General features: G+C 42.2%; 2 protein-coding genes across 4 annotated transcripts in view; both read right to left on the bottom strand.

Moving 5' to 3' along the window:
* Window positions 1–4,764: 4,764 nt before the first annotated feature.
* Window positions 4,765–16,729, bottom strand: LOC106568344 (E3 ubiquitin-protein ligase KCMF1). Of its 3 annotated transcripts, none has more exons than XM_014138609.2 (7): window positions 16,505–16,729; window positions 13,694–13,861; window positions 13,078–13,217; window positions 12,662–12,763; window positions 12,280–12,457; window positions 11,646–11,934; window positions 4,765–6,469 (listed from the first exon to the last, which is right to left on the bottom strand). In XM_014138609.2, exons 1-7 carry the CDS (start codon window positions 16,518–16,520, stop codon window positions 6,181–6,183), a joined length of 1,182 nt encoding a protein of 393 aa, XP_013994084.1. In that variant the 5' UTR covers window positions 16,521–16,729; the 3' UTR covers window positions 4,765–6,180. The 3 variants fall into 3 exon arrangements, with proteins under 3 accessions (XP_013994084.1, XP_013994085.1, XP_013994083.1); XM_014138610.2 differs by lacking the exon at window positions 16,505–16,729 and adding an exon at window positions 16,301–16,461; XM_014138608.2 differs by lacking the exon at window positions 16,505–16,729 and adding an exon at window positions 16,289–16,449.
* A 3,822-nt stretch (window positions 16,730–20,551) lies between these two features.
* The window catches only part of LOC106568343 (calcium/calmodulin-dependent protein kinase type IV), a 33,746-nt gene continuing 26,608 nt past the window's right edge, over window positions 20,552–27,689 (bottom strand). The window contains exons 7-12 of the mRNA XM_014138606.2: window positions 27,030–27,120; window positions 26,683–26,757; window positions 26,240–26,315; window positions 25,492–25,618; window positions 24,086–24,238; window positions 20,552–22,343 (exon numbers count right to left, since the gene is read on the bottom strand). Of these exons, the coding sequence (XP_013994081.1) occupies window positions 22,173–22,343; window positions 24,086–24,238; window positions 25,492–25,618; window positions 26,240–26,315; window positions 26,683–26,757; window positions 27,030–27,120 (693 nt within the window). The 3' untranslated portion in view covers window positions 20,552–22,172. The remainder of the gene's footprint in view (window positions 22,344–24,085; window positions 24,239–25,491; window positions 25,619–26,239; window positions 26,316–26,682; window positions 26,758–27,029; window positions 27,121–27,689) is intronic.

The raw sequence follows: 27,689 nt of genomic DNA, 5'->3' as shown, positions 1-27,689 counted from the left end.
AGGCTAAGGCCAGGGTTCAATCCGGACTACGGAAGATCCACGTTGTAGCGCAGTTTGCATTTAACGGTCATTTCCAATTGAGCCGACATCTGCAGTGTTTACTTTGAAAGCAATCTCCACGGCGACGCTAACATGCATAGCCGAAAAGGAGCAATTGGATAGAATCTCGGCCGAACTCTTACTCATAAAAATGATCTCTACACTGTTTTATCAGTGATACTACGGTACATACGATCCCAGTTCACATAACCTTTGGCTTTTGATATGGAGATTATCCAGTGTATTAATGTTTGCTGTGGCAATAGATTCACTTCATAATGCTCTTTAGTGAGTCAGAAGTGCACACCCAAACTCCTATGCTTTGAGCCACTGTCAATTCAATTGTTGTATTATCGCCATCATCCCTGTTGCTTTCTTTGCTAAGCACCACAAAAACCTGCCCTCAGCTATGTTGGACTGTCCGCAACATAACACTGAAAAAGTGTACATATTTGTTTGGCGACCATGATCTGTCAATGGTCGGTTCTTTCTTGACCAGTTCCAGCATTTTAGACCATTCTCTATTATAGTCATGTGTGTCTGCTCTGAATATTCGGAATAGCCTGTAATCTGCATTCCATTATGTACAGTTCGTATATTTGTCTAAACTAATAATATGTTCTATAGTATATTCTGTTTCAAACAGGTACTTTGTCAAAAAACGTGTGACAAAAATGTGTTATGGGCCACTGGCAATATGTAAATACAAATGTATTAGTGCTAAAAAAACAAATATCATTTATTTGTGCTTGTTCATATCAGTGAGAATACTATCACATTTTTTGATGGAACTGGAACTCGAGAAGAGATTCCTTTAAAAGGGTATTTTCTCTATGAAGAAGGAACTGATTCAGTCCTATATCCCAGCTCACCCTTCTTTCCTATCTGGTGGAAGGACCATAGAGGTTATGACTGACTGAGTGCCGTCTGTCTGTGAGAAGGCCATAACGTCTTGGTCACATGGAACGTCGAAGGACCAAATCCAGCCACCAGGTGAACCAATGGGGACAGAGGCCATCATTTCACCACCCAACCACTCGTCTATTTCTGGCCTATTGGTCTTCTTTCAGATGAATAACTGTGACTTTGCATCATGAATAATAGTATATTATTTTGAATGTAATCTATAAGGGATGGGATCTTTTTTGAATGTAATCTCTCGGGATGGGGGGGATTGCCACTGGTTATTTTGTAAATATGAAAAAGCATAATTTTTTTTATCCCTGTGCAGACATGTTTTACTTGCTGGCTGAATGATGTTGAGTGAGAGTCAGAGTGTATACGTTCATACGTTTGTGAGTATGATGCCCCTAAGCTGCGGTGTGTGTTTTTTTTCTCCCAACAGATTCAGTGTCACTGCTTACGTAACATTCAATTCTATCAATCAAATTGTTGTGCATCATGCGAGTAACTTCTCTGCAGTAAATAGAATTGTTCCTTGTAACACTGTGCATTTAATAAAGGTGGTATGTCTTACAATAAGTTGTCTCCTTTCAGAATGTCAGTTATAATTTACAATACCAATCTCATGCATTATGTTCCGTGAGGTTGTGTACATCTAAATCATTTATAGAACACCAAGCTGATTGAATTATCTGAGATATGGGCGTCTTTGTGCAGCTGTTCAATTGTTAGCAAGTTATGTGAAATTGTAAACCGGATATGCCAATAATATCTCATCAAATCAATTCACATGATATATTGCAAGTAGGCTACCAACCTGCAGCAGAATTCCATAGCACGCTCCCAATCTATCATGGAATTGCTGGCAGAGGTCATTTCAGTCATTGTACCCCAGTAGCCTCACCAGATCCATGCATCTCATAAATCACATTGATTTACTGCTCCTGCTCCACCATCAGGGCACACCATAGCAAAATGTTTTTGCAACAGAAAACAAAAAGGAGTTACTTGTTCAGATAGCTGTTCTTTCCAGGGAGGTACTTTCTTTGTGCCTACTGATTACGACCCAACTCTCTATTCTGTCTGAATAACAGGCAGAGTATCTAAGCAGTGTTGATTGATACTTGATACGTGCACCCTCAATTGGGTCTGGTGGCTATTTTAAAAGAACCAGCCCTCGCAGTTTTATGAAAGGAATTCCAAGGTCAAAGTTGGGATCTAACAAACACAGTTAAGTGACAACGGCAGCTGGCCCGTAGCAAAGGTCCTGATACACAGTCAAATCAAAACTACCAGTGTTTGCTGTGCAGGATGAAGTGGTCCCTAGGACAGTTCTTACATTTCCTCCCCAACTGGTTATTTGGTATTTTATTAGGATTCCTGCGGTCCACGCAAAACATGAAACATAATACAGAATGATATAATACAGAACATCATTTGACAAGAACAGAACTACATACATTTTTAAAAAGGCACATGTAGCCTACATATCAATGCATACACACAAACTATCTAGGTCAAATAGGGGAGAGGCGTTGTGCTGGTTTGCTTTATGTTTTTTGAAACCAGGTTTGCTGTTTATTTGAGCAATATGAAATGGAAGGAAGCTCCATGCAATAAGGGCTCTATATAATACTGTACATTTTCTTGAGTTTGTTCTGGATTTGGGGACTATGAAAAGACCCCTGGTGGCACAAGTGTGTGTGTCAGAGCTGTGTGTAAATTGACTATGTAAACAATTTGGGATTTTCAACACAATGTTTCTTATAAAAATAAGTGATGCAGTCAGTCTCTCCTCAACTCTTAGCCAAGAGAGACTGCCATGCATAGTATTTATATCAGCCCTCTGATTACAATGAAGAGCAAAACGTGCTGCTTTGTTCTGGGCCACCTGCAGCTTAACTAGGTTAAGATTTGGGGACCGCAAATTCTTCTAGTGCTTGGTCGATTTCATTAGGCACAAAACAGAGTGGTTCTCTATCTGAACTTACCCAATATAAAAAAATGGAAAAACTCATTTTCCTTTGCAAAACATTTTGCTACAGTGTGCCCTAATGAGCATAACCTTTGTTGCAGTCATTTAGGCCAAGATTCAATCAGATCAGCGGTAACCCGCGTAAGCTGACAAATAGTTATTCATTGCTTTTTAAAAAAATATTTAAAGCGTGTAGGAGGGTGAACTGTGATGGAGCTGTCAAATCAACAAGCGGCTCCTGCCGTCACCCATTGCAGACATCGGCATTGGATGCACGAGTAGAAATCCCATGCAGCTGTGTTACAAGTCCATACACTGATTTTAATCTATTATTTCTTTAAAATGAATTACAATGTGTCATTTCCATATAGCTTACAAGTTCTCGTTCTGAACTTCTGTGGTTTGTGACAATGACCACAAGAGCTCACAGATTTGACAGCTCTAACACAGTTACACCACCAACACAACCCCGCAGAAAAAGCTTATTGGTGGTTCCAAACTTCTTCCATTTAAGGATGGAGACCACTGTGTTCTTGAGGACCTTCAATGCTGCAGACATGTTTTGGTACCCTTCCCCAGAACTGTGCACAATCCTGTCTTGGCGTTCTACAGCTAATTCCTTCGACCTCATGGCTTGGTTTTTGCTCTGACATGCACTGTCAACTGTGGCACCTTTATATAGACAGGTGTGTGCCTTTCCAAATCAATTGAATTTACCACAGGTGGACTCCAATCAAGTTGTAGAAACATCTCAAGGATGATCAATGGAAACAGGATGCACGTGAGCTCAATTTCGATTCTCATAGCAAAGGGTCTGAATACTTATGCAAATAAGGTATTTCTGTTTAATACATTTGCACAAAAAAATAATATATATAAGGTTTTTGCTTTGTCATTATGGGGTATTTTGTGCAGATTGATAAGACTAATGTAACAAAATGTGGGAAAAGTCAAGTGGTCTGAATACTTTCCAAATGCCATGCAGGTAGAGTTTAGCATGGTTAGTATGTAGCTAGCTCCTGTGTTTGAAAAGAATCTCAGTGTAGTTTACAGGTCCAGGGAAACGACTGTCTACAGGCACAGCATTGTTTGTAGGACAAGGGTGAGACTGTTTATAGGCACTAGGGCCTACTTGTTTCCATAGTGAGTGCAGTGTGTTGCTCACTGCTCAGTCATACTAGTAGTAAAAAAGGTGCAGGCATTGATGTGCATAGGTAGTGAGAGGTCAAAATACACAGGGTCCATTGGTGTCCATTGTCCACTGGTCTTTACAACCAGGGAAGTTGGTGCTGCACAATAGTATTTTGTTGAGCCTTGCTTTTGTAACCTTGTTTGGTACACACCCAGTTAAATAAAATAACTCCTTAAAGGGATACTGCGATATTCTAGCAATTAAGCAATTTTTCTACTTACCCAGAGTCAGATGAAATCGTACAATCGTAGGTACTGTGAGTATGCTACTGTACCTGTAGACATCCGGTCATTGCTTAACTCTAGTTAGCATTGGCTCACAAAACTACCTCTAACTTTCTTCATACTGCACGCAAAGACAAAAATGGTATCCACAAGTTCACCTGACACGGGGGAACTAGACAATGGCTTTACTCCCAGAATCTCACAGTATCCCTTTAAAGCCTAGCACATGGTGACACATATACCCTTTTCACACTAGCAGATCCAAACCAAAACTGTACTGGGTAAGGGTTGGATATTTTCTTCTCACATTGTCCTTTCCAGCAACTATGGTGGATGAGTAACCAGGCCAGCTCAGTACAGCTCGGCTCAGTAGTGTGAAGAGCCCTATACAGTAGCTGAATAAGACACCACAAAGATCAAGAGGGAGGGGCTTGGTTTCATCAAAAGCTGTGCGCAGTTTATTGTATTCTAAATTTACATTAAAAAAAAAGAAAAAAAAAAAAGTCTGCCCATATCCTAGAACCATTATGAAAGTTAACGCACAAATTCAATATACATCTCATTGTATTTTACAGAGGATAAGAGTATAGGCATGGAGGTGGTATGATTCATTACAAGGCTTAAAAGAATCAGAGAAACTAAAAGAATAAATAGAAGGTGCTATCCTTAGCTGAGAAAAAATATTTTTTTCTTCTTCAGTCGAACAAAAAACAATGCCTGCAATGTGGAAAGTCTCGCGCTCCCCTTCCTCAACAAAGAAAGTAATACAAATAAACTTTGGGTGTCTGGGCCTACAGAAGCAGAGAGATGGAGAAGAGTAGAGTGCGATCGATGAGAATGGGAGACTAGTTCTTCTGTACAGGTGCATAAATTAGAAACAACATCTGGTGGTTACACACAGCTTATCACTAAAACAATCAACAGCTAGGAAAAATGTCAGAGACAAGATCTTGTTTTTCTGCTCCTAGTATTGTATTATTTTATCTGCTAAGTGAACGCAGACATCTCGAGTTTCTCTTGAGTTTTGCTGTTAGAGCAGCAAGTTGTTGTTATATTCAGACGATGTCACAGAGAGGGAAGGACCAACCGGAGCTGAGAGATAAACACATTGCATTGTTTTCTTTTTAAAGCTACTGCAGATTCCAATATGTTGTGTTTTTCTATTTCAAACAAAAATTTTTTTAAAGTTCCTAAATTATTCAGCATGTCAGTTTTTTTTTTGCGATATCACATTTTTCGGAAAAACTCAATCATGTTTCAAGTAACCGTTTAAAATGGTTGGTGAGAGAAAGCGTCGCGATATTTTCTCTCTCCCTTTTTAATGATGAGGTCATTAAAAGTCATGCACGATGCAAAGAACCTCATGCAGTAGTTTATGGTTAACCATCCAAGCACTTTTTATTTGTTATGTCATAAATACACACAGCAGCTTCACCATAGGGTGTCTGGTTCCTCTTCAGGGTTTGAATGTTTGGTATTTATAAGGAGATCATTTTTCATGAGAACAGGAAGAGAGATCTGCCACATCTACCTAATGCTTACCTGCTAAAGGAAAAAATTAGTTGTGTAGAACTGATTATCAACATTTGATATATATATATAGATATATATATATATATATATATTTTCTCTCAATCTCTCGCTCGCTTAGCGCTGCGCACTCATCCACTTGCACTTTCCCCAATCGCTCCCGCTCTCCTTTTTTATGGTTGTACACAAATGTAACAAAGGTGACAAACCTGAAATTACAATCACCAAAAAACAAACCCCAAAAGATCCTGCTGCCGCCCGCCCGTCACTGGCAGTGGCAGCACAGAGGACAAAGTCTGCGTGGAGCTGGGATATCATCAAAGAGGAGGAGGTGGAGGTTCCTTAGAGCTCCTAGAGCTGCTGTTGTAACCGCCGGTACCACTCTCCCTGAGGTTGAGGTTCTCCAGGGCCACGTCTAAAGGCATGATATCCACGCAGCCCATGGCCCCAAAGCTGGCAAAGTCTCGCCGCTCATCCTCGTCCGAAGAGGAGCTCTCCTCGCGCATCAGCGTGCTCAACAGCAGCTCCTGGACAAACAGGCTGCGGTCAGCGCGCTCACCCTCCAGCGCCTGCCGCTCCACCTCCGACATCTTGGGCTCATTTAAACTGTAGGAGGACAGAGGAGGAAACCTGGTTAACACAGACCAGAGGGACTACGTGAAGGAAATGGGAGAGACAGTTAAAGGTAGTGGGAGAAAAGACCTGGGTAGGCCTGTGGATGCTGAGAACAGACTGAGGTGGGAGACACCATGTAAAGGGGGTTGGGAGACACCATGTATGGGGGGTTGGGAGACACCATGTATGGGGGGTTGGGAGACACCATGTATGGGGGTTGGGAGACACCATGTATGGGGGGTTGGGAGACACCATGTATGGGGGGTTGGGAGACACCATGTATGGGGGGTTGGGAGACACCATGTATGGGGGGTTGGGAGACACCATGTATGGGGGTTGGGAGACACCATGTATGGGGGGTTGGGAGACACCATGTATGGGGGGTTGGGAGACAACATGTATGGGGGGTTGGGAGACACCATGTATGGGGGGTTGGGAGTAGAGGCCGATTAATTAGGGCCGATTTCAAGTTTTCATAAATCGGTCGTCGGTATTTTTGGATGCCGATTATGGCCGATTACATTGTACACCACGAGGAAACTGTGTGGCAGGCTGACCACCTGTTACGCGAGTGCAGCAAGGAGCCATGGTAAGTTGCTAGCTAGCATTAAACTTATCTTATAAAAAAAACATAATCACTAGTTAACAACACATGGTTGATGATATTAGCAGGTTAACTAGCTTGTCCTGCGTTGCATATATTCAATGCGGTGCCTGTTACTTTACTATCGAATCACAGCCTATTTCGCCAAACGGGGGATGATTTAACGAAAGCGCCTTCGCCAAAAAAAAATCACAATCGTTGCACAAATGTACCTAACCATCAATGCCTTCCTTAAAACCAATACACAGAAGTATATATTTTTAAACCTGTATATTTAGTTAAAAGAAATCCATGTTAGCAGGCAATATTGACTAGGGAAATTGTGTCACTTCTCTTGCGTTCATTGCACGCAGAATCAGGGTATATGCAACAGTTTGGGCCTCCTGGCTTGTTGCGAACTAATTTGCCAGAATTCTACATAATTATGACATAACATTGAAAGTTGTGCAATGTAACAGGAATAATTTAGACTTAGGGATGCCGCCCGTTCGATAAAATATGGAACGGTTCCGTATTTCACTGAAAGAATAAACATTTTGTTTTTAAAATGATAGTTTCCAGATTTGACCATATTAATGACCAACGGCTCATATTTCTGTGTTTATTATAATTAAGTCTATGATTTGATAGAGCAGTCTGACTGTGTGGTGGTAGGCGGCAGCAGGCTCGTAAGCGTTCCTTCAAACTTCACTGCATTTGCCAGCAGCTCTTAGCAATGCTTCCTTCACAGCGCTGTTTATGACTTCAAGCCTATCAACTCCCGAGATTAGGCTGGCAATACTAAAGTGCCTATTAGAACATCCAATAGTCAAAGCTATATGAAATACAAATGGTATAGAGAGAAATAGTCGACGCGTCATAATAACTTCAACCTAAAACTTCTTAACTGGGAATATTGAACCACCAGCTTTCATATGTTCTCATGTTCTGAGCAAGGAACTTAAACGTGAGCTTTTTTACATGGCACATATTGCACTTCTACTTTCTTCTCCAACACTGTGTTTTTGAATTATTTAAACCAAACTGAGCATGTTTATTATTTATTTGAGACTAAATAGATTTTTTAAATGTATTATATTAAGTTAAAATGCTTTTTATTGATGTATTGTTGTAATTGTCATTATTACACACACACACACACACACACACACACACACACACACACACACACACACACACACACACACACACACACACACACACACACACACACACACACACAGTCCGATTAATCGGTATCGGCTTTTTTTGGTCCTCCAATAAATCGGTATCGGCGTTGAAAAATCATAATCAGTTGAACTTTAGTTGAGGTAAGGGGGTTGGGAGACGACACCGCTGTCATGACGTCCTGTTGGTGAGGTTTATGACCCCCATAAATACCTTTCCCCCTTTTCTCTCTACAGATTTGACTCTTGGAAAGCCTTTTGTTAACATAGAGTCTGGTAACATCAAAAGGTTGGGAACGGAACCATATTTCGGTAATCCAACCAGTTGAAAGTATCCGTTGGTACTTAAAGAATATGATGTCAGATCAGTTGTCGTCTGAGACATTATTACTGATGATAGGACGACAAACTGTATCTTGGAAAGACTACACATTCTAGTTATCGGATTCACATAGAATTGTTGTGCAATTTAAATGTTTAAATATGAAACTATTTGTGAAAATATGAAATGTAATTTTAGCTTCTAAATTAGAGTATAGTTTTCATAAGTAAACTCTGCTCACTCAGTGGCCTCGCCTAATTGAACAGACATTGGTTGTGAACTATGAAACACGCCATTCTCTCCACCACTTCAAAAGCCCATTGACGAAAGTCAACCTGGTGTTCCCGATGACGTGAGGACTGCTGTCCATACATTTAAAAGGGCTAATATCAACTACAGAACTAAGCCAACCTCAGCGTGAGCTCTGGTTGCTAATGGTTGAACGACTACAACCTAACGAAATTAACATTGTGTTCCCTATGACGTGAGGACTGATGTCCATATGTTTAAAAGAGCGAATTTCAACGTGGAGGTGACAATCGACACAATTTCGACTATACCAGCCAGAATATAGCATGAGCTTAGAGTATGGCAACTTGGTTTGAACTTTGAACTCTTATTCATTAACCTGTTGGGGCTAGGGGGCAGTATTTTCACGGCTGGATAAAAAAACGTACCCGATTTAATCTGGTTACTAATCCTACCCAGTAACTAGAATATGCATATACTTATTATATATGGATAGAAAACACCCTAAAGTTTCTAAAACTGTTTGAATGGTGTCTGTGAGTATAACAGAACTCATTTGGCAGGCAAAACCCTGAGACATTTTCTGACAGGAAGTGGATACCTGATGTGTTGAATTACCTTTAAGCCTATGCCATTGAAACACACAGGGGCTGATTAATGTTTTGGCACTTCCTATTGCTTCCACTAGATGTCACCAGCCTTTACAAAGTGTTTTGAGTCTTCTACTATGAGATCTGACTGAACAAGAGCCTTGGAACGGTGATGGCCGTACCCTCGTTCCAATACGTTTTAAAAGAGAATGCATTCGTCCACCTTGAATATTATTCATGTTCTGGTTAAAAAAGGCACTAATGATTTATGCTATACAACGTTTGACATGTTTGAACGAACGTAAATATATTTTTTCCCCTCGTTCATGAAGTGAAGTCCGGCGGGCTTAGATCATGTGCTAACAACACGGAGCTTTTTGGACATAAATGATGAGCTTTTTTGAACAAAACTACATTCGTTATGGACCTGGGATTCCTGGAAGTGACATCTGATGAAGAGAATCAAAGGTAATGGATTATTTACATAGTATTTTCGATTTTAGATCTCTCCAACATGGCCGTTTGTCTGTATCGCAAAGCGTATTTTTCTGGGCGCAGTGCTCAGATTATTGCAAAGTGTGATTTCCCAGTAAGGTTATTTTTAAATCTGGCAAGTCGATTGCGTTCAAGAGATGTAAATCTATAATTCTTTAAATGACAATATAATATTTTACCAATGTTTTCTAATTTTAATTATTTAATTTGTGGTGCTGACTTGACTGCCGGTTATTGAAGGGAAACGATTTCCTGAACATCAACGCCATAGTAAAACGCTGTTTTTGGATATAAATATGAACTTGATAGAACTAAAAATGCATTCATTGTCTAACATAATGTCCTAAGAGTGTCATCTGATGGAGATTGTCAAAGGTTAGTGCATCATTTTAGCTGGTTTTATGGTTTTGGTGACGCCTGTCTTCGAAATGACATAACATTACACACAGCTATTATTAATGTACTTTCCTAACATAATCTATCTTTATGCTTTCGCCGTAAAACCTTTTTGAAATCGGACAACGTGGTTAGATTAAGGAGATGTTTATCTTTCAAAGGGTGTAAGATAGTTGTATGTTTGAAAAATTTGAATTTTGACATTTATTTGGTTTCAAATTTGCCGCTCTTGAAATGCACCTGCTGTTGATAGGGTGCACCACGGGTGGCACGCTAGCGTCCCACATAGCCCCAAGAGGTTAAAGAAGTGATACATCCTAGACGTTGAGTTAGCAGCAGCAGCTGTAAACGTGGGCTAGGAAAGGACGGACAATCTCTTCAGAAAGACAGGGTACTACAACGTATCCATTCTACCACAATACATATTCTTCAAAGGACAAGGGAGATCTCTGCTGGGCAACCCAGCCTTCCATCTACGACCAATCTATCGAAGCGCAGCTCAGAGTAAATATTTCTTGCATTTTCCTTTTCCAAATGGGCGGTTATTTAGAATGCATTAGATTCTGTATTTACGATAGCATAGCTTCATGAGGTCCGACAGAGACCCAATCCGTTGGTTCCTCATTCTTCCCGCGCTTTCATTCAAACCCAACCACCTTTCTTTGTGTAACCAGCCGTCATATCGGTTCTGTCCACTAGGGACGTTTTCTTGTATGACATAATTAGTAATCAATGTATGATCCATCCTGTGTATATGTAATTCTGTGTGATTGTTTAGGTATTTAGTAAATAAATAATTAAACCAAATTTTGTACTGCTGATTCAACTTGTTAGACAGTGTTTGTGAAGATAACCAAGAATTTTACGACGTTCAGATGTGACTGCTATTGATATAAAAGATTACCAGGTCTTTAAGAGTTTATACGGAAGACAACAGCTCTATAAACATTCTTCCGTGGTGCCCCAACTTCCTAGTTAATTACATTTACATGATTAGTTTAATCAGGTAATATTAATTACAGAGAAATTATTTTATAAAATAGCATGTCATATCACTTAATCTGGCATAGCAAAGACAACACCGCGTAGGTGTCGACCCACGACACCGCGGGTGGGTGGGAGACGACCCCCTACGATACTGCGTAGAGGGGAGACGACACCACGTAGGGGGACAAACAGGATAAGGGAGACCATGCCACAAGGAGTTGATAGGAACAACTTGGGTCCTGGGAGCTGTAACAATGTAGTAGAAGTCCAGAAGGGCCTCAGATGTCAAGTCTGCAGAGCATTGATCCATTTTTAAAAACACTAAGTAGAAGGCTCTGTCCACGAGTAGACAACTCACCGTGTGAGCAGGAACTGGGAGCTGTGGGAGGCCATGGGATTGCTCTCGGCCACACCGGCCGAGTTGGCGACGGCGCTGGGAGGTGGGATGGTGGCACTGATGTTGCCGCCGGGGTTTGAGCGTCGTGTGGCGTTCCTGGCCGTCTCCAGCTGCTGGCGGGCCGCCTGGGCTTGCTGGCGCTCCAGCTGCAGCTGCATCTGTAGCTGCTGCAGCTGAGATGCAGACGGGCCCGACGAGTTGAGCTGGCCGCCCGCCGAACGCCGCACGCCCGACAGCTGAGACAATAGCTCTGTGGGGAGGGGAGATGAAGAGATTTATTTAGAGTTCATTTTGGTGACAGTCAAATGAACATTCTCCAGTATAGACAAGTTGTTGGGAGACATCACACTACTGTAGGGGTGTCACAGTGCTTTGAACAAGAGACATTACACTGTGGTTGTACTGGTTATACTTCATTGGAGACAGGAGCCATTCAGTCTCATGGAGAGATAATTTTACTTATTTTATGTCAAATGACTCCATGAGTAACATAGGAGCCACAAGAGGGGAGAAACTATAGAATCTCTATCTATTAGGAAGACCCTGTTGCAGTTATACTGACAGACAGACAGGTCAGACCAGGTGCACTGCTCACCTGCTATAGGGTCCATGGCTTCCCTGTTACTGGGGGAGTAAGAGGAACTCTGTGAGGAAGAGAGCCCCCCAGTGGAGCTGCTAGTAAAGTGCATGTTGGTCCTGCGTGCCCTAGGACCGCCCAGCCCACGACCGTGGTGGAACATCCGACGCACGTGCCGGACACCACTGGACTCATCGTAAAACACAGTGGGTTAAGGAGTACAGACCAAGGGGCTCGCAAGTAACTGGAATAGTCACATCCACAGACGTGTATAGTAGTCACATCCACAAAGGTGTACACACTCAAAGGTAGGTAGGCACACACAAGCAGACCGTGCACACACACACACGTGCAGACAGACCGACACACACAGATAGAGTTGAGCTGCGTAAAAGGATATTAAGTCTCTAGGTGCTCTGTGTTCAAGTGTGAGATGAGCAGCAAAGTCGTCAGTCACGTGATTGGGGTCCCCGCCCGGCAACGCAGCACATATTGGACAGATCTGAAATGAAGCAGTAAGCACCATCTGGATATATATTCAACTGACCATTCACAAGCATCAGTTGTCAAATAATTATTTGAGAATTGTGTTAATGCTTCCATGAGCCCTGGGATCCAATTTGGATGTATGAGATGTCATTGGATGCAATGTTTCCCCTAGATTTTTTTTGAGGTGGTAAACACCAAAACATTCTATTGAAAGAAATGGATGCCACATTTTTTTCAGGCAGAAGAGCAACAGAGCTAGACTGAGGGACCAGTTTGTCATGTCTTAGTGATGCTAGATGAAACACTAGGATGATATCCCCCACTTACCACCTCTGTGGAAGTCTCTGCATGGTCTGTGGTGACATGCTCCTGTAGGGATGTCTCTGTGTAGCCCATTTTACCACAGTAAGGACAGGAAAAGCTCTGGGGCTGCTCTACTGAGAACGCCTCGCCGCCGTAATACAGGTCTGCAAAGCAAAACCATCCATCTTTAGTCACAATAATAATAATCACCATAATACAAGGAACCTCATATCAAATAATAATCATATTGAATTTGTTGAGCACATTTCACATGCTCAATGTGCATAAGGTAGAAAACAAAGACAAAAATACATTTAAAATTCACCATGCAAATACACTGAAAGCAGAAGGATCAACAAAAATCTAATTAATAATAACATTAAGGGCGAGGAGTTTTCCGGACCACATGACCTGACCAGGAAGAACTACAAGATAGCTCTGCTGGGCCATCTGACCAGGAAGAACTACAAGATAGCCCTGCTGGGCCACCTGACCAGGAAGAACTACAAGATAGCCCTGCTGGGCCACCTGACCAGGAAGAACTACAAGATAGCCCTGCTGGGTCACATGGGCAGGGAAAAAAAACTCCTGTCCCTTCTCATAATGTAACATGTTTAATCTACACTGCAGATGTCCTTACCAAAGTCTACCCTGGTTAATATACACTGCATGGCGTGCTCCGACGTGTGTCTCGTTGTGGTAGCTCCGCTCTCGTAGCACGATGCGCACAGGTCGTAGTCGTAGCAAATTAAACACTTGTACCGGCGCCCTCTGAAGTTCCCTTTTAAACACGCGTCACAGCTCACACCTGCAAAACAAGGGGGAGGATTCATTGTCAAAATGTACAGGCTAATAGCCCATTAACGTGGTGCAGTAGGACACTGTGTGCAGACAGTCAGAAAGAGAGGCTGGATGACATTGGCACTGGCACTAACCCACAAATGTGAATGGAGAGGAATTTTTCAAATCCACCGAACATCAATAGCAGGTCATTAATGAATGCCAGTGTGTGTGTGTACCTGGCTAGAACAGAATAATAGGGTCCCATCTTGTCCGGTTCTCATGCATTTGTACGTATTCTTTTGCATTTGTTGTTGCAAATGCAAAACAGGCATTTATATCACAATGCAGTAAATTAAACAGGCCTAAACAGCAGATGGACAGACAAGAGATGATCAGGAGAAAAGAAACAGTGTGTATAGACAAAGTGAAAATTAAAAGAAAGACAAGACACCAAACTGTCATCTAGCTGTCCCTTTGTGGTTTTTCTCTATCATATCACGTGGTGATTGCTATGATACTGTACTGATACACATACTGTAGTTTCCTCCTTCCATCAGGCACTATGTAAACTGCTATAACCACCACCTCCACTTTGTTACTGCTGCCGAAATGAGACAATTCCACCGCTGTCATAAAGCCAAGGCATTTGACACATGTCCCTCCTTAGGTAACTGACAAAGCAAGATACAAAGTGCTGAAACTGAAAAAGGTTAGGCTATGCTGCTGTTCATTGCTCACATTTAGGGTACGTTCGTAAATTCACTCTGGAGTGCCAGAGTAAACTCAGAGTGCGCTCTGGGCGTTCGTAAATTCAGAGAGTTGTCATATTGTCCAGTTTGTAAATTCAGAGCGGTTCGCTCTTGGAGCGCACACTGGATGCTCTGGCTGAGGAATAGGGTTGATCCGAGTGTTCTGACCTAACAACGGCAGTCAAGCACCCAAGCTAACTTGCTAAAGTTGGCTAGCTTGCCAGCTACTTCCAGACACCTATGAGAGAACACATCACTGACAATTTTACTCGCCCTAGTTAGGCTGTTTTCATGTCATCTAGAGCAAGGGTTCCTCCAGACGAGAGCGCTCTGAAATCGAAGTAAGGCTCCCGAGTGGCGCAGCGGTCTAAGGCACTGCATCTCAGTGCTAGAGGGATTACTACGGACCCTGGTTCGATTCCAGGTTGTATCACAACCGGCCGTGATTGGGACTCCCATAGGGCGGCGCATAATTGGCCCAGCGTCGTCCGGGTTAGGCCGTCAATGTAAATAAGAATTTGTTCTTAACTGACTTGCCTAGTTAAATAAAGGTTAAATAAAATAAAAGATAGCCAGAATTAATTTACGAACGCACCCACAGTCAGACATTTCTGAGAACTTCTGTACTGATCTATTATTAAATTCTCCAAATTGAGAATTTGCCCTTGCTCTGTGATTACAACAGCCCTTGACTTCCCATCCTTGATGACAATAAAGCAATAATGGAAAAAATGACACCAAATCAATCAGTTACACCCCTTGCTACACTACTCAAATGGTTTTTCAGAGGTCTGGTGTCTGTCACACCTATGGCTGTCTATACAATGCTTGTCTGGACTCTGGATAAAGGTGTGCTGCTTAGGAAAACATACTATTTGGAACTGTATGTCATTTTGACATAGCTATGGAGGGACAGAGACCACTTTCACCATACACTGACAGGCCTTCCTTCATAAGTGCACAGATCCTTAGTTAGCTAACGTTATAGAAGATTAAAAAAATCCAGACCTGGCTATTCATCCAGACCTAATATGACGTTGTCCAACAAGTATAGCAAGCCAGACAGATGTCTAAGTAGCTATCAAGTAGGTTGAGGCCGGGTGTTCTCCAAAACCGTACTCGAACAGGGTCAACTTAACTAGCTAGCTAACTTGTACTATTCACTCTGTTTGCAGTTAGCTAGCATACTCTACTGATCCAATAAGTTAGCTAATTAGCTAAAGAATTTAACTATAACACCGGTAGCTAGATAACGTTCATTGAGTGAAGGTAGAAGACGGGCGAAGTAGTTAGTAAACTAGGTAGCAGCTAACAAACTAGGTAGCAGTTAGCTAGCTGCCTGGTTAGGTTTGGGCCACTGTGACTGAGGCCTCAAACTACCTTAATGACAGTGCATTCAGTGACCAAACCCTTCTTGGGTGGCATGGAGTATTTCAGCACTTAGTACAGTTAAATTACTTGTTAACGAAACTACCTACGAAAACAATGTGGCCATACCAACATACACCACGCATCCACCCTTCCTAAAAAAGGCCAGTCTGGAAACTTAACTACTAGGCTAACGACGTTGTCATTGAAGAACGCTAGCTAGCCAACGTCCTAGCTATAGCAACTGACTGTCGGACCATCACTTTAGCTAGCTACGTTAGTTAGCAAGCTACCTAGCATTAGCTAACTCGCTAGAATAAGAAACGGACGCTCACTAGAAGTATTACTTCTTTGAAACATGGCTGTTCATAAATACGGAGACTGTCGTTATCAAGAATCAGCCTGGTTATCCTCAGCAATCAGGAGGTTGAGAAAATTCATGGTGGCCGCCATCATGAGCCCTGTCCAATACATTGCAATACAAAACATGGCAACCCACTGACCAACCCCAGGAAGCTAATGTTAGCTATGGACGTCTATTTTTCACTTACCCTCATGTCGGGACATCCTACAGACGATGACACAGCCCCCTCCTTGGCCTCCCTAGCACGGATCACGCGGAAAATATACAGCTTTTAAGAGATAAACCTGGGACGCGACTTCTATTTCGTATTTTCTCTTTAAGATGGATCCTGAGCTTACAGTTCTGTGCTTCCCCCTCCCTGGCTGTCACGAAGAAGTAAGTAGTGAGACAGAGCATTCGCAGTCTGCTGAAGAAACACTAGGGGGAGCCCTTCACAATAATGTGGTTGTTCAACTGAAGAGGGGGAGAAAAAAAAATCAGCCCATAGAAATAGAATCCATTTTATGATTCAGCCACTGTAATCAAAATGTGAGACAAGAAAGCTATTTACCCAATGCAATCCCTGACTAGTTTGACGTAAAAAAAAATGTTTTTAAAATACATACAGTACCAGTCAAAAGTTTGGACACACCTACTCATTCAAGGGTTTTTCTTTATTCTTACCATTTTCTACATTGTAGAATAATAGTGAAGACATCAAAGTAGCCACCCTTTGCCTTGATGACAGCTTTGCACAATCTTGGCATTCTCTCAACCAGCTTTGCCTGGAATGCTTTTCCAACAGTCTTGAAGGAGTTCCCACATATACTGAGCACTTGTTGGCTGCTTTTCCCTCAGTCTGCTGTACAACTCATCCCAAACCATCTCAATTGGGTTGAGATGAGGTGATTGTGGAGGCCAGGTCATCTGAGGCAGCACTCCATCACTCTCCTTCTTGGTCAAATAGCCCTTACACATCTTGGAGGTGTGTTTTGGGTCATTATCCTGTTGAAAAACAAATTATAGTCCCACTAGGCGCAAACCAGATGGCATGGCATATCGCTGCAGAATGCTGTGGTAGCCATACTGGTGAAGTGTGATTTGAATTGTAAATACATTACAGACAATGTCACCAGCAAAGCACCCCCACACCACACCATCACATCTGACATCTCCCCTCCTCCATGGTTCAAGGTGGGAACCACGGGTGCGTAGATCATCCTTACTCCTACTCTGCGTCTCACAAAGACACACCAGTTGGAACCAAAAATCTCAAATTTGGACTCATCAGACCGAAGGACATATTTCCACCGGTCTAATGTCCATTGGTCGTGTTTCTTGGCCCAAGCAAGTCTCTTCTTATTATTGGTGTCCTTTAGTAGTGGTTCTTTGCAGCAATTTGACAATGAGGCCATGATTGGGAGTACCATAGGATGGCGCACAATTGGCCTAGTGTCGTCCGTGTTTGGCCGGCGTTATTGTAAATAAGAATTTGTCCTTAACTGACTTGCCTAGTTAAATAAAGGTTAAATTAAAAAAGGTCTGATTCACACAGTCTCCTCTGAACAGTTGATATTGAGATCTGTCTGTTACTTGAACTCTGTGAAAAATGTATTTGGGCTGGAATCTGAGGTGCAGTTAACTCTAATGAACTTACCCTGTGCAGCAGAGGTAACTCTGGGTCTTCCTTTCCTGTGGCGGTCCTCATGAGAGCCAGTTTCATCATAACGCTTGATGTTTTTGCGACTGCACTTGAAGAAACTTTCAAAGTTCTTGAAACGTTCCGGAATGACTGACCTTCATGTCTTAAAGTAATGATGGACTGTCGTTTCTCTTTGCTTATTTCAAATCATATCAAATCCAATTTTATTGGTCACATACGCATGGTTAGCAGATGTTAATGTGAGTGTAGCGAAATGCTTGTGCTTCTAGACTATGCAGTAAAATCTAACAAGTATTCTAACAAATTCACAACAACTACCTTATACAAAATAGGGCCATCTTCTGTATACCACCCATACTTTGTCACAACACAACTGATTGGCTCAAACGCATCCACAAATTAACATTTAACAAGGCACACCTGTTAATTGAAATGCATTCCAGGTGACAACCTCATGAATCTGGTTGAGAGAATGCCAAGAGTGCGCAAAGCTGTCATCAAGGCAAAGGGTGGCTACTTTGAAGAATCTCAAATAAACACTTTTTTGGTTACTACATGATTCTGTATGTGTTATTACATCGTTTTGATGTCTTCACTATTATTCTACAATGTAAACCTGACTGGGGCAAAGGTTCACCTTCCAACAGGACAACGACCCTAAGCACACAGCCAAGACAACACAGGAGTGACTTTGGGACAAGTCTCTGAATGTCCTTGAGTGGCCCAGCCAGAGCCATGGCTTGAACCCCATCGAACATGTCTGGAGAGACCTGAAAATAGCTGTGCAGCAACGCACCCCATTCAACCTGACAGAACTTGAAAGGATCTGCAGAGAAGAATGGGAGAAACTCCCCAAATACAGTTGTGCCAAGCTTGTAGCGTCATAACCAAGAAGACTCGAGGCTGTAATAGCTGTAAAATGTGCTTCAACAAAGTACTAAGTGCAGGGTTGAATACTTATGTAAATGTGATATTTCAGTTTTTTCTAAAAAACTGTTTTTGCTTTGTCATTATGGGGTATTGGGTGTAGATAGATGAGGGAAAAAACTATTTAATCAATTTTAGAATAAGGCTGTAACCTAACATACTTTACAAAGGCACTGTACATCCCTGTGAGTGAGCATTTCTACTTTGCCAAGATAATCCATCCACCTGACAGTTGATTAAACAGCAAGATTATTACACACGTGCACTTTGTGTTGAAGACAATAAAAGGCCACTCTAAAATGTACAGTTTTGTCACACAACACAATACCACAGATGCCTCACGTTTTGAGGGAGCGTGCAATTGGCATGCCGAAAGCAGGAAAATCCACCAGAGTTGTTGCCAGAAAATGGAATGTTAATTTCTCTACCGTCAAATCCAATCAAAGTTTATTTGTCACCTGCGCCGAATACAATAGGTTCACCTTACAGTGAAATGCTTACTTACAGGCTCTAACCAATAGTGCAAAAAAAGGTATTAGGTGAACAACAGGTAAGTAAAGAAATAAAAACAACAGTAAAAAGACAGTGAAAAACAGTAGCGAGGCTATAAAAGTAGCAAGGCTACATACAGACGCCGGTTAGTGAGGTAGTATATATATTCACGTCATTTAGCAGATGCTCCTATCCAGAGCAACTTGCAGATGCAATTAGGGTAAAGCGGGCACATTGGCAGATTTGTCAGCTAGTCGGCTCAGGGATTGAAATCAGCGACCTTTCGTTTACTGACCCAACGAGTTTAACCTCCAGGTGTAAGGAGTGGAGCAGATACGGGGAGTCAAACATTTAATAGGGAACAGACATAGAACAAGACAGGAACAGCGTCAGAACACGGGTAACATGGACATATGACAATCCCGAAGCAGGGAATTGAGCTTGGGAACAGACAGATAGTAATTGAGTCAAAGTGAGTCCAATGATTGCTGATGTGCGTGACGGGGGGGAAGGCAGGTGTGCGTATTGATGGTGGCTTGAGTGCGTAATGCTGGGGATCCGAGCGCCAGGGGGAGGAAGAGCGGGAGCAGACAGTAACCCTAGGCTACCTGCCGCCATCTATGCATGTATATATATACTGTATATGTTTTGTAAGCAAGGTGTATGTGAGTGTTCTGCTATAAGGAGTAGTGCCCAATTGCAGGATCCATGGATCGTGCCCAATGATCATGCCCCATCACTCTTTCTCCACCTCGGCCTCTTACATTGGTGGCAGCAGTGGGATGGTCTTTGGAGGAGCTTACCCATTGGCATGGGCTTGGTTCAAATGGGAGGAAAGTTTGAGAGAGAGGGGTAATTCTGTAACATGGTGTATGTCAGAATACTACTGCCTATGCCCAGGGTAGTGCTCTCACCTTTGCACCACAGGATCCATAGATGCCCCTTACATTTCACTCTCTCTCCACACTGACCTGTTACATACATTATACCATAGACATTGGTCAGTATAGGGGCATATTCCAGTACTGAGCGATGGAGACCACCCCACCTAGTTCATCTACAATGTAGCGGAAACACTGGAAATGGTAGGTCACTAAAAATAATAAAAACCATTTGTATACAAGTTCAAAAAGTACATAAGCCGTCTGATATACAAAATTGCCCAAACATATGTAACTTCATATTGTTTATTATTTTTTTAATCCTGCAGTCCTTACCAAATCAATGTTAATGGTAACCATTTTAAGACAACATTGAATTATTTAATGTTTCCTTGAGCATATAAAAGGAATATCAAGTTAATGTCTTAAGAGGGCTCTAATACTTCACTGTTTAACACAGATTACGTCCGTCATGTGATGTCAGCCAACTATAGTGCATTTCTACAGGCAACCGCAGCAGTTCAATTCAACATTCCTACATGCATATATTATCCACATCATTCCTTTATACTGAGGGCAAAAGCATGCTAAAATTCAATATACAGCTTTTTCTTTGTAGATTAAAAAAATCATTCCATAACACAGCATGTCAGTTTATGGGTTAATTAAGCAATAAGGCACGAGGGGGGGTGGTATATGGCCAATATACCACGTCTGAGGGCTGTTCTTATGCACGACGCAATGCGCAGCGCCTGGATACAGCCCTTAGCCGTGGTATATTGGCCATATACCACAAACCCCCAAGATTCCTTATTGCTATTATAAACTGGTTACCAATGTAATTAGAGCAGTAAAAATAATATGTTTTGTCATACCCGTGGTATACGGTCTGATATACCACTGATGTCAGCCAATAAGCATTCAGGGCTCGAACCACCCAGTTTATAATGAGAGGTAAATATTTGCACTAAGATTACAGTCTCTTCAATTGTATATGACAGAGGTGGGATATTATCAAATAAAGCAGCAGCCTCAAACAATTTTGGCACTGAATAGCTACATCAAATCAAATCAAATTTTATCTACTCATCCATTTCCCTGCAAATGGTGTATTTGGCAATAAAAAAACTGGGGTGCCTTTTCAGTTGTACACAACATATTTTGGTATACAAAAGTGAAAAGTTCTTAATGATAAAACAACTCTACACTATGAAATAACCTTATGTTCCTTGAAAGTCAATTTCAACACAATCATTGTGCAATTGATTGATTTGAACATTTCTTAACAAGATATGAAATATTTCTTACAAAGGGAGTGTAAAATCCAGTTAATAAGATACAATAATAAGGCATTCTCCTTAGAAGTTGTAATAAAGGTTAAATTTATGACCGCCTGGAAAATGTGTCCAACCAGTTCTCCAGATACTGTCGACTTACTCAACCAGTATTGAAAATCAACCTAGATCGATTCTTCAGTCTATATTCTGTCACCAAAGCAGCATGATGATTACCAGAACACATATTGACCTACTATGCTTATTCTGCCAAATGTTATGAATTAATTTACAAACTGGCAAATTAATACTGGGAACACTTGGAGGCCATTTTGCAGTTATAACATGGTATAATGGAAGAGATAAACCATCCAATGAAGCTACTTGTGTGAGTTATGAAATGGGAATGTGCAGTAGTAAACTCTGATTTCACATTTACTTTAAATACTTGTAGGCATGTCGTTCCAATGTACCGAGTCAATATGGTTGTACATCGTTTAATAAATCAGTCACATGCAATAAAGCCAGGCAGAGTATCTCCAGTACAGGTGAGATCACATAGCTCCTCTCAGCAATTTCACAGTCCAACAGGAGGGTAGAATGTCTGCACAGGGTCACAACAACAGAGGAGATCCACAGTTAGGATCCTTCCTGGATCTTTGACTGTGATTGGTCGTTCCGTGGCTGCTCCTCTTGTGCCTCTTTCTGATTGGCGGAGTTGTTGCAGTTGATGTTCTTGCTGTTGTCAGCATTGCCGTGACTGCCAGCGCTGCCCAATCGTGACGAAGCCACCACGGCCTTTACTGCAGCCTGTCAACGAACACACAGTACACAGTATATCATTCATTGACACAGTTTACGATTCATGTGTAGGCCCACTCTGACTATGCTGATGAATCTAGGTATTATAGCACTCATTTAACCTGGTTAAATAAAGGTAAAAAAAAAAAAAAAAAAAAAAATGTATAAAAAAAGATAATTCGTAAAAATCCAAATAACTTCACAGATCTTCATTGTAAAGGGTTTAAACACTGTTTCCCATGCTTGTTCAATGATCCATAAACAATTAATGAACATGCACCTGTGGAACAGTCGTTAAGAAACTAACAGTTTACTGACTGTAGGCAATTAAGGTCACAGTTATGAAAACTTAGGACACTAAAGAGGCCTTTCTACTGGCTCTGGAAAACACCAAAAGAAAGATGCCCAGGGTCCCTGCTCATCTGCGTGAACTTGCCTTAGGCATGCTGCAAGGAGGCATCAGGACTGCAGATGTGGCCAGGGCAATAAATTGCAATGTCCGTACTGTGAGACGCCTAAGACAGCACTACAGGGAGTGGACAGCTGATCGTCCTCGCAGTGGTAGACCACGTGTAACAACACCTGCACAGGATCGGTTCATCCGAAAATCACACCAGCGGGACAGGTACAGGATGGAAACAAAAACTGCCCAAGTGACACCAGGAACGCACAATCCCTCCATCAGTGCTCAGACTGTCCACAATAGGCTGAGAGAAGCTGAACTGAGGGCTTGTAAATTTAGGCCTGTTGTAAGGCAGGTCCTCACCAGACATCACCGGCAACAACATCGCCTATGGGCACAAACCCACCGTCGCTGGACCAGACAGGACTGGCAAAAAGTGTTCTTTACTGACGAGTTGCGGTTTTGTTTCACCAGGGGTGATGGTCAGATTCGCGTTTATCGTCGAAGGAATGAGCATTACACCGAGGCCTGTACTCTGGAGCGGGATTGATTTGGAGGTGGAGGGTCATTGCAGGCAAGCTTGTTGTCATTGCAGGCAATCTCAACGCTGTGCGTTACAGGGAAGACATCCTCCCCCTTCATGTGGTACCCTTCCTGCAGGCTCATCCTGACATGACCCTCCAGCATGACAATGCCACCAGCCATACTGCTCGTTCTGTGCGTACTTTCCTGCAAGACAGGAATGTCAGTGTTCTTCTATGGCCAGCGAAGAGTCCGGATCTCAATCACATTGAGCATGTCTGGGACCTGTTGGATCGGAGGATGAGGGCTAGGGCCATTCCCCCCAGAAATGTCCGAGAACTTGTTGGTGCCTTGGTGGAAGAGTGGGGTAACATCTCACAGCAAGAACTGGCAAATCTGGTGCAGTCCATGAGGAGAAGATGTACTACAGTACTTAATGCAGCTGGTGGCCACACCAGATACTGACTGTTACTTTGGATTTTCACCCCCCCCCCTTTGTTCAGGGACGCCTTATTCCATTTCTGTTAGTCACATGTCTGTGGAACTTGTTCAGTTTATGACTCAGTTGTTGAAACTTGTTATGTTCATACAAATATTTACACATGTTAAGTTTGCTGAAAATAAACGCAGTTGACAGTGAGAGGACGTTTCTTTTTTTGCTGAGTTTATGTTTGTCTATGCTTGCATTCAAAATACATTCAAAGGATCTTGACACAACTACACAATCATGACTTTAAAATCTCCTGACATCAATAAATTAGACAAGGTACTACTTGCCCTCAACCACTGTACAAAATCCTATTGAGAAACGTTGTTTTGCATCTACCTTGAGTTTTCGGCGTGCATTGAACTCCTGCAGTTTCTTCTGAGCAGTGTCCATATGGGCTGAGTTAACTGCCTTCCCAGTCACCCAGGGGTGCTCCAGCGCTTGCAAGGTCGTCAGCCGTTTATATGGATCCTGGACAATCAGCTTTCTCACCTACAGGACAGCAGTATGTCATATATGGTTAGTAACTGGGTCACTGAGACTGAATTCATTATTTTCTTGGATGCTGTTTACGCAGGTTTCTGTCCACATAACAGTTCAGTTCATAATGTGGAGATAAAATTCAGAATGTACAGTAAGAGATGGATGTAGTCTGTCTGCCCTGCATTTCTAGTTACCCTCCTTTTTTACATTCTTTGATAATCAGACACACCAATATATAGCCTAGGAACAGTGGGTTAACTGCCTTGTTCAGGAGCAGAATGACATATTTTTACGTTGTCAGCTCGGGGATTCGATATTGCAACCTTTCGGTTACTAGTCCAACACTCTAACCACTAGGCTACCTGCCACCCCCAACATGCACACACTCACACTGACATTTCACCTGGGAAACATTTCACCTGACCCAATGGCACAATCACAGATAATCCATTATATTGAGCGCTCTAACAATGAAAAGAAACGTCTTCACAAATGGAAGGCAGTCAGGAGGAGGCAAGATCAGGTGGGACCATTCTAGCCAAAGGCACAACTCTGATAGAAAGTGTTTTTTTCCAAAGTTGCCGGGATGTCACATGTCCTATGTATATCAGTAAACTCGTAAAAACCTAAGCATTACGAAACTTCTATTCGATCAAATAAGGCACTGCATCTCAGTGCTTGAGGCGTCACTACAGACACCCTGGTTCGAATCCAGGTTGTATCACAACTGGCCATGATTGGGAGTCCCATAGGGTGTTGCACAATTGGCCCAGGGTCGTCCGGGTTAGGTAACATTTTAAAAAACAAATACATTTAAATTCGACACTCTCATTAACCTCCATACAAAACTCATCTCTTGGTGAGCAAAAAAAGAGGAAAAGCACCACTTGCTGGAGAAGACAGATTGTGGGTCCAGTTATGCCTCTCGCTTGCTACTTCCTCTCTTCTACAATGCAGCCAGTAGGTCTCCCACGGAACTAGGTTTTCATTCTCCACCAATTACTGATTTATCAATTACGCCTAAGTACCAGGGGAACATTTTTGCCAGCGTGACTGTGGTAACCTCAGGACCCCAGGGGTGTCTTAACTAAGAACCAAACAGAAACAAACAGAAGCAAGCGGAACAAAACGGGATGGGACCAACCTGAATTTGTCCAATAGAAACTCTAGTTTTCATTGAATAACATTTTGCAACAGACAAAACGTTTTGTGACAGAATTGGTATCATAAATACACCCCTGGTAAAAGTCAATAAAACTCACCAGGTCCTTGGCGTTGAAGGACACATTGTCCCACCAGGGGGAGACAAACTCATATTCACAGTTGAGGATCCTCTTGAACATGTACTGGTCCCCTCTTTCATCGAAGAATGGTTCAAAGCCACATAGCCTTTCAGGGAGGATGAAATACGAGGCATACATCAACCACAGACAGCTCCTGTCTATTGATTCAATAGCTGGCTACAGTCTGACAGGATCTGATAGCAGCAGGGGCCCAAGCTACAACTCTATTAGAGGTCCAATCCTCCTTGCACTAAGGCTTTCTAGTCACACAGTCTCTTATTCTCCCAGATTGATGTGCCTTCAAAATATGTTATTTTTTTACAGTTTAATATTCATTAACTAGTAGTGAGTCTGTATAACAGTGATTCTTCTGAATGCTGTTGCTACCAGTTGCACTACCGTTTCCTGGCTTGCTGTATAATGGGGAACTCACAACCACATACTGAATCAAATCAAATATGGATACCAATCAGTATGTGAAAGAAACAAAATCACTCAGAAGCTATACAACAGGAATGCACCAACACCCTTGGTTCAGAAACCAAATGACCGAAAAATACAACTTAAAAGGGTCTGTAATTCCTCAAAGAAAGAACACACAAATTCTTGATGTATTTTTTGGGGCTGCTAACAAATGAATAAAACTGTTGAGTGTCAAAATAACCGATGTCTTTTAATGATGTGATTCAGGGTTCAAGTAAACTTTTGAGGGGCTGGTATCCCTTACAAGATATACGTGATAACTCCCACCGACCACACGTCAACCTCAGGTCCATAAGCACTTCCTCGCAGAATCTCGGGGGCTGGAGGGAGGGGAGGAAGGATAGATAGGGGGGAGGGGGAGATGAAAAAGAGAAGAGCAGGATGGAGGGCGGGAGGGAGGGAGAGGCAGCACAAGGGGGAAGGAGAGAGACAGTGGTGAAAACAGAGTAGGGAATTCTTACTCAGTAATTATTTATCCAAGGAAAAATGTACTATGTAGTATGTGGATAAACATTACAATATACACCCCTCATGGTAACCTTCTCTGCTCAAATCTTGGCAAGTTAAGCATGCAACCAATACAAGAAAAATCTGCTTGGTCTGAAATGGCAATCTCTAGTCCTGTAGCTAGCAAATATTATGTTCCAAGAGAATGAAAAAGCATTACAGTAATGGGTTTCAACTTACCACAGTATCCTGGTGTACCACAAACAGTCTTCATTGTGACCTGATCATCGATGACCTTCGACAGACCAAAATCAGCTGCAAAATGATAGAGAGAGACAGAGCTATATTAAAAATGATGCCTCTTTCTGGAAGTCCTAATATCTGGTATTTAGAATAAAATAGTAGAATAGAATACCGGTAGAATAGAAAATAGTAATAGATCATTCCAATAGAATATAATCGTTGTTATTGATTTCCTAATTATGTCTGATCAAGTCAGTTCTGTCTCTGATAGCACAACAGAGTCAATGGATGTTCTTTGGGATAATCGTAGTGAATCCCACAGGGTATTGAGTAACCCCACCAACCTATTTTGAGGGGAGCATCTGGTGCTGCGGTAGCGTATAGGAGGTTCTCAGGTTTCAGGTCTCGGTGCACCACGCCGTTCTCATGCAGGTACTGGATAAAGACAAAGACACAAGGCAACACCATAGCACCCAGGTGGCTGTATGACTCCTACACACGTCTTGTGCTATTGATTTGTCTGCTGGTGTGTATGGAGCTGGACTGTTTGGGGATTTTGGGATTCAGCACCGCCGAATGAATCGGTGCCCGCTCCCACAATTCATTTTCTACAGAGAACCATAACATTCCTGCTTTATAGTGCACTGGGGCGGCAGGGTAGCCTCCAGAAGTGTTAGAGTGTTGGACTAGTAACCGAAAGGTTGCAAGTTCAAATCCCTGAGCTGACAAGATACAAATCTGTTGTTCTGCCCCTGAACAGGCAGGTAACCCACTGTTCCTAGGCAGTCATTGAAAATGACTTGCCTAGTTAAATAAAGGTTACATAAATAAATAAAAATAGTGCACTGTTGAAAATGTTCTATGGATATGCAAAGTTGAATTACCTTATCATTGCCTATTCTAAGCTGTGTGTGTGTGTGTATCAGATGCCAACCCAATTGAACACTTCTGGAGCAACACCTCAATAAGTGTTTTCCACCACCAACAATTTGTTTTAGTGGAAG

Source organism: Salmo salar, chromosome ssa13 (assembly GCF_905237065.1).
Source record: "Salmo salar chromosome ssa13, Ssal_v3.1, whole genome shotgun sequence".
In the NCBI taxonomy this organism is placed as follows: domain Eukaryota; kingdom Metazoa; phylum Chordata; class Actinopteri; order Salmoniformes; family Salmonidae; genus Salmo; species Salmo salar.
Note: the sequence above shows the minus strand (reverse complement) of the source record. Positions and strands in the feature narration are given on the sequence as shown.

Coding starts and splice junctions, on each gene's coding strand:
- LOC106568344 (XM_014138608.2), bottom strand. CDS start 16,313: ATGTTTCAAAGAAGTAATACTTCTA. Junction 13,862..16,288: donor TCAAAGAAGTAATACTTCTA/GTGAGCGTCCGT, acceptor CTTGTTTTGCAG/GTGTGAGCTGTGACGCGTGT. Junction 6,470..11,645: donor TCCCAGTTCCTGCTCACACG/GTGAGTTGTCTA, acceptor GTCCTCCTACAG/TTTAAATGAGCCCAAGATGT.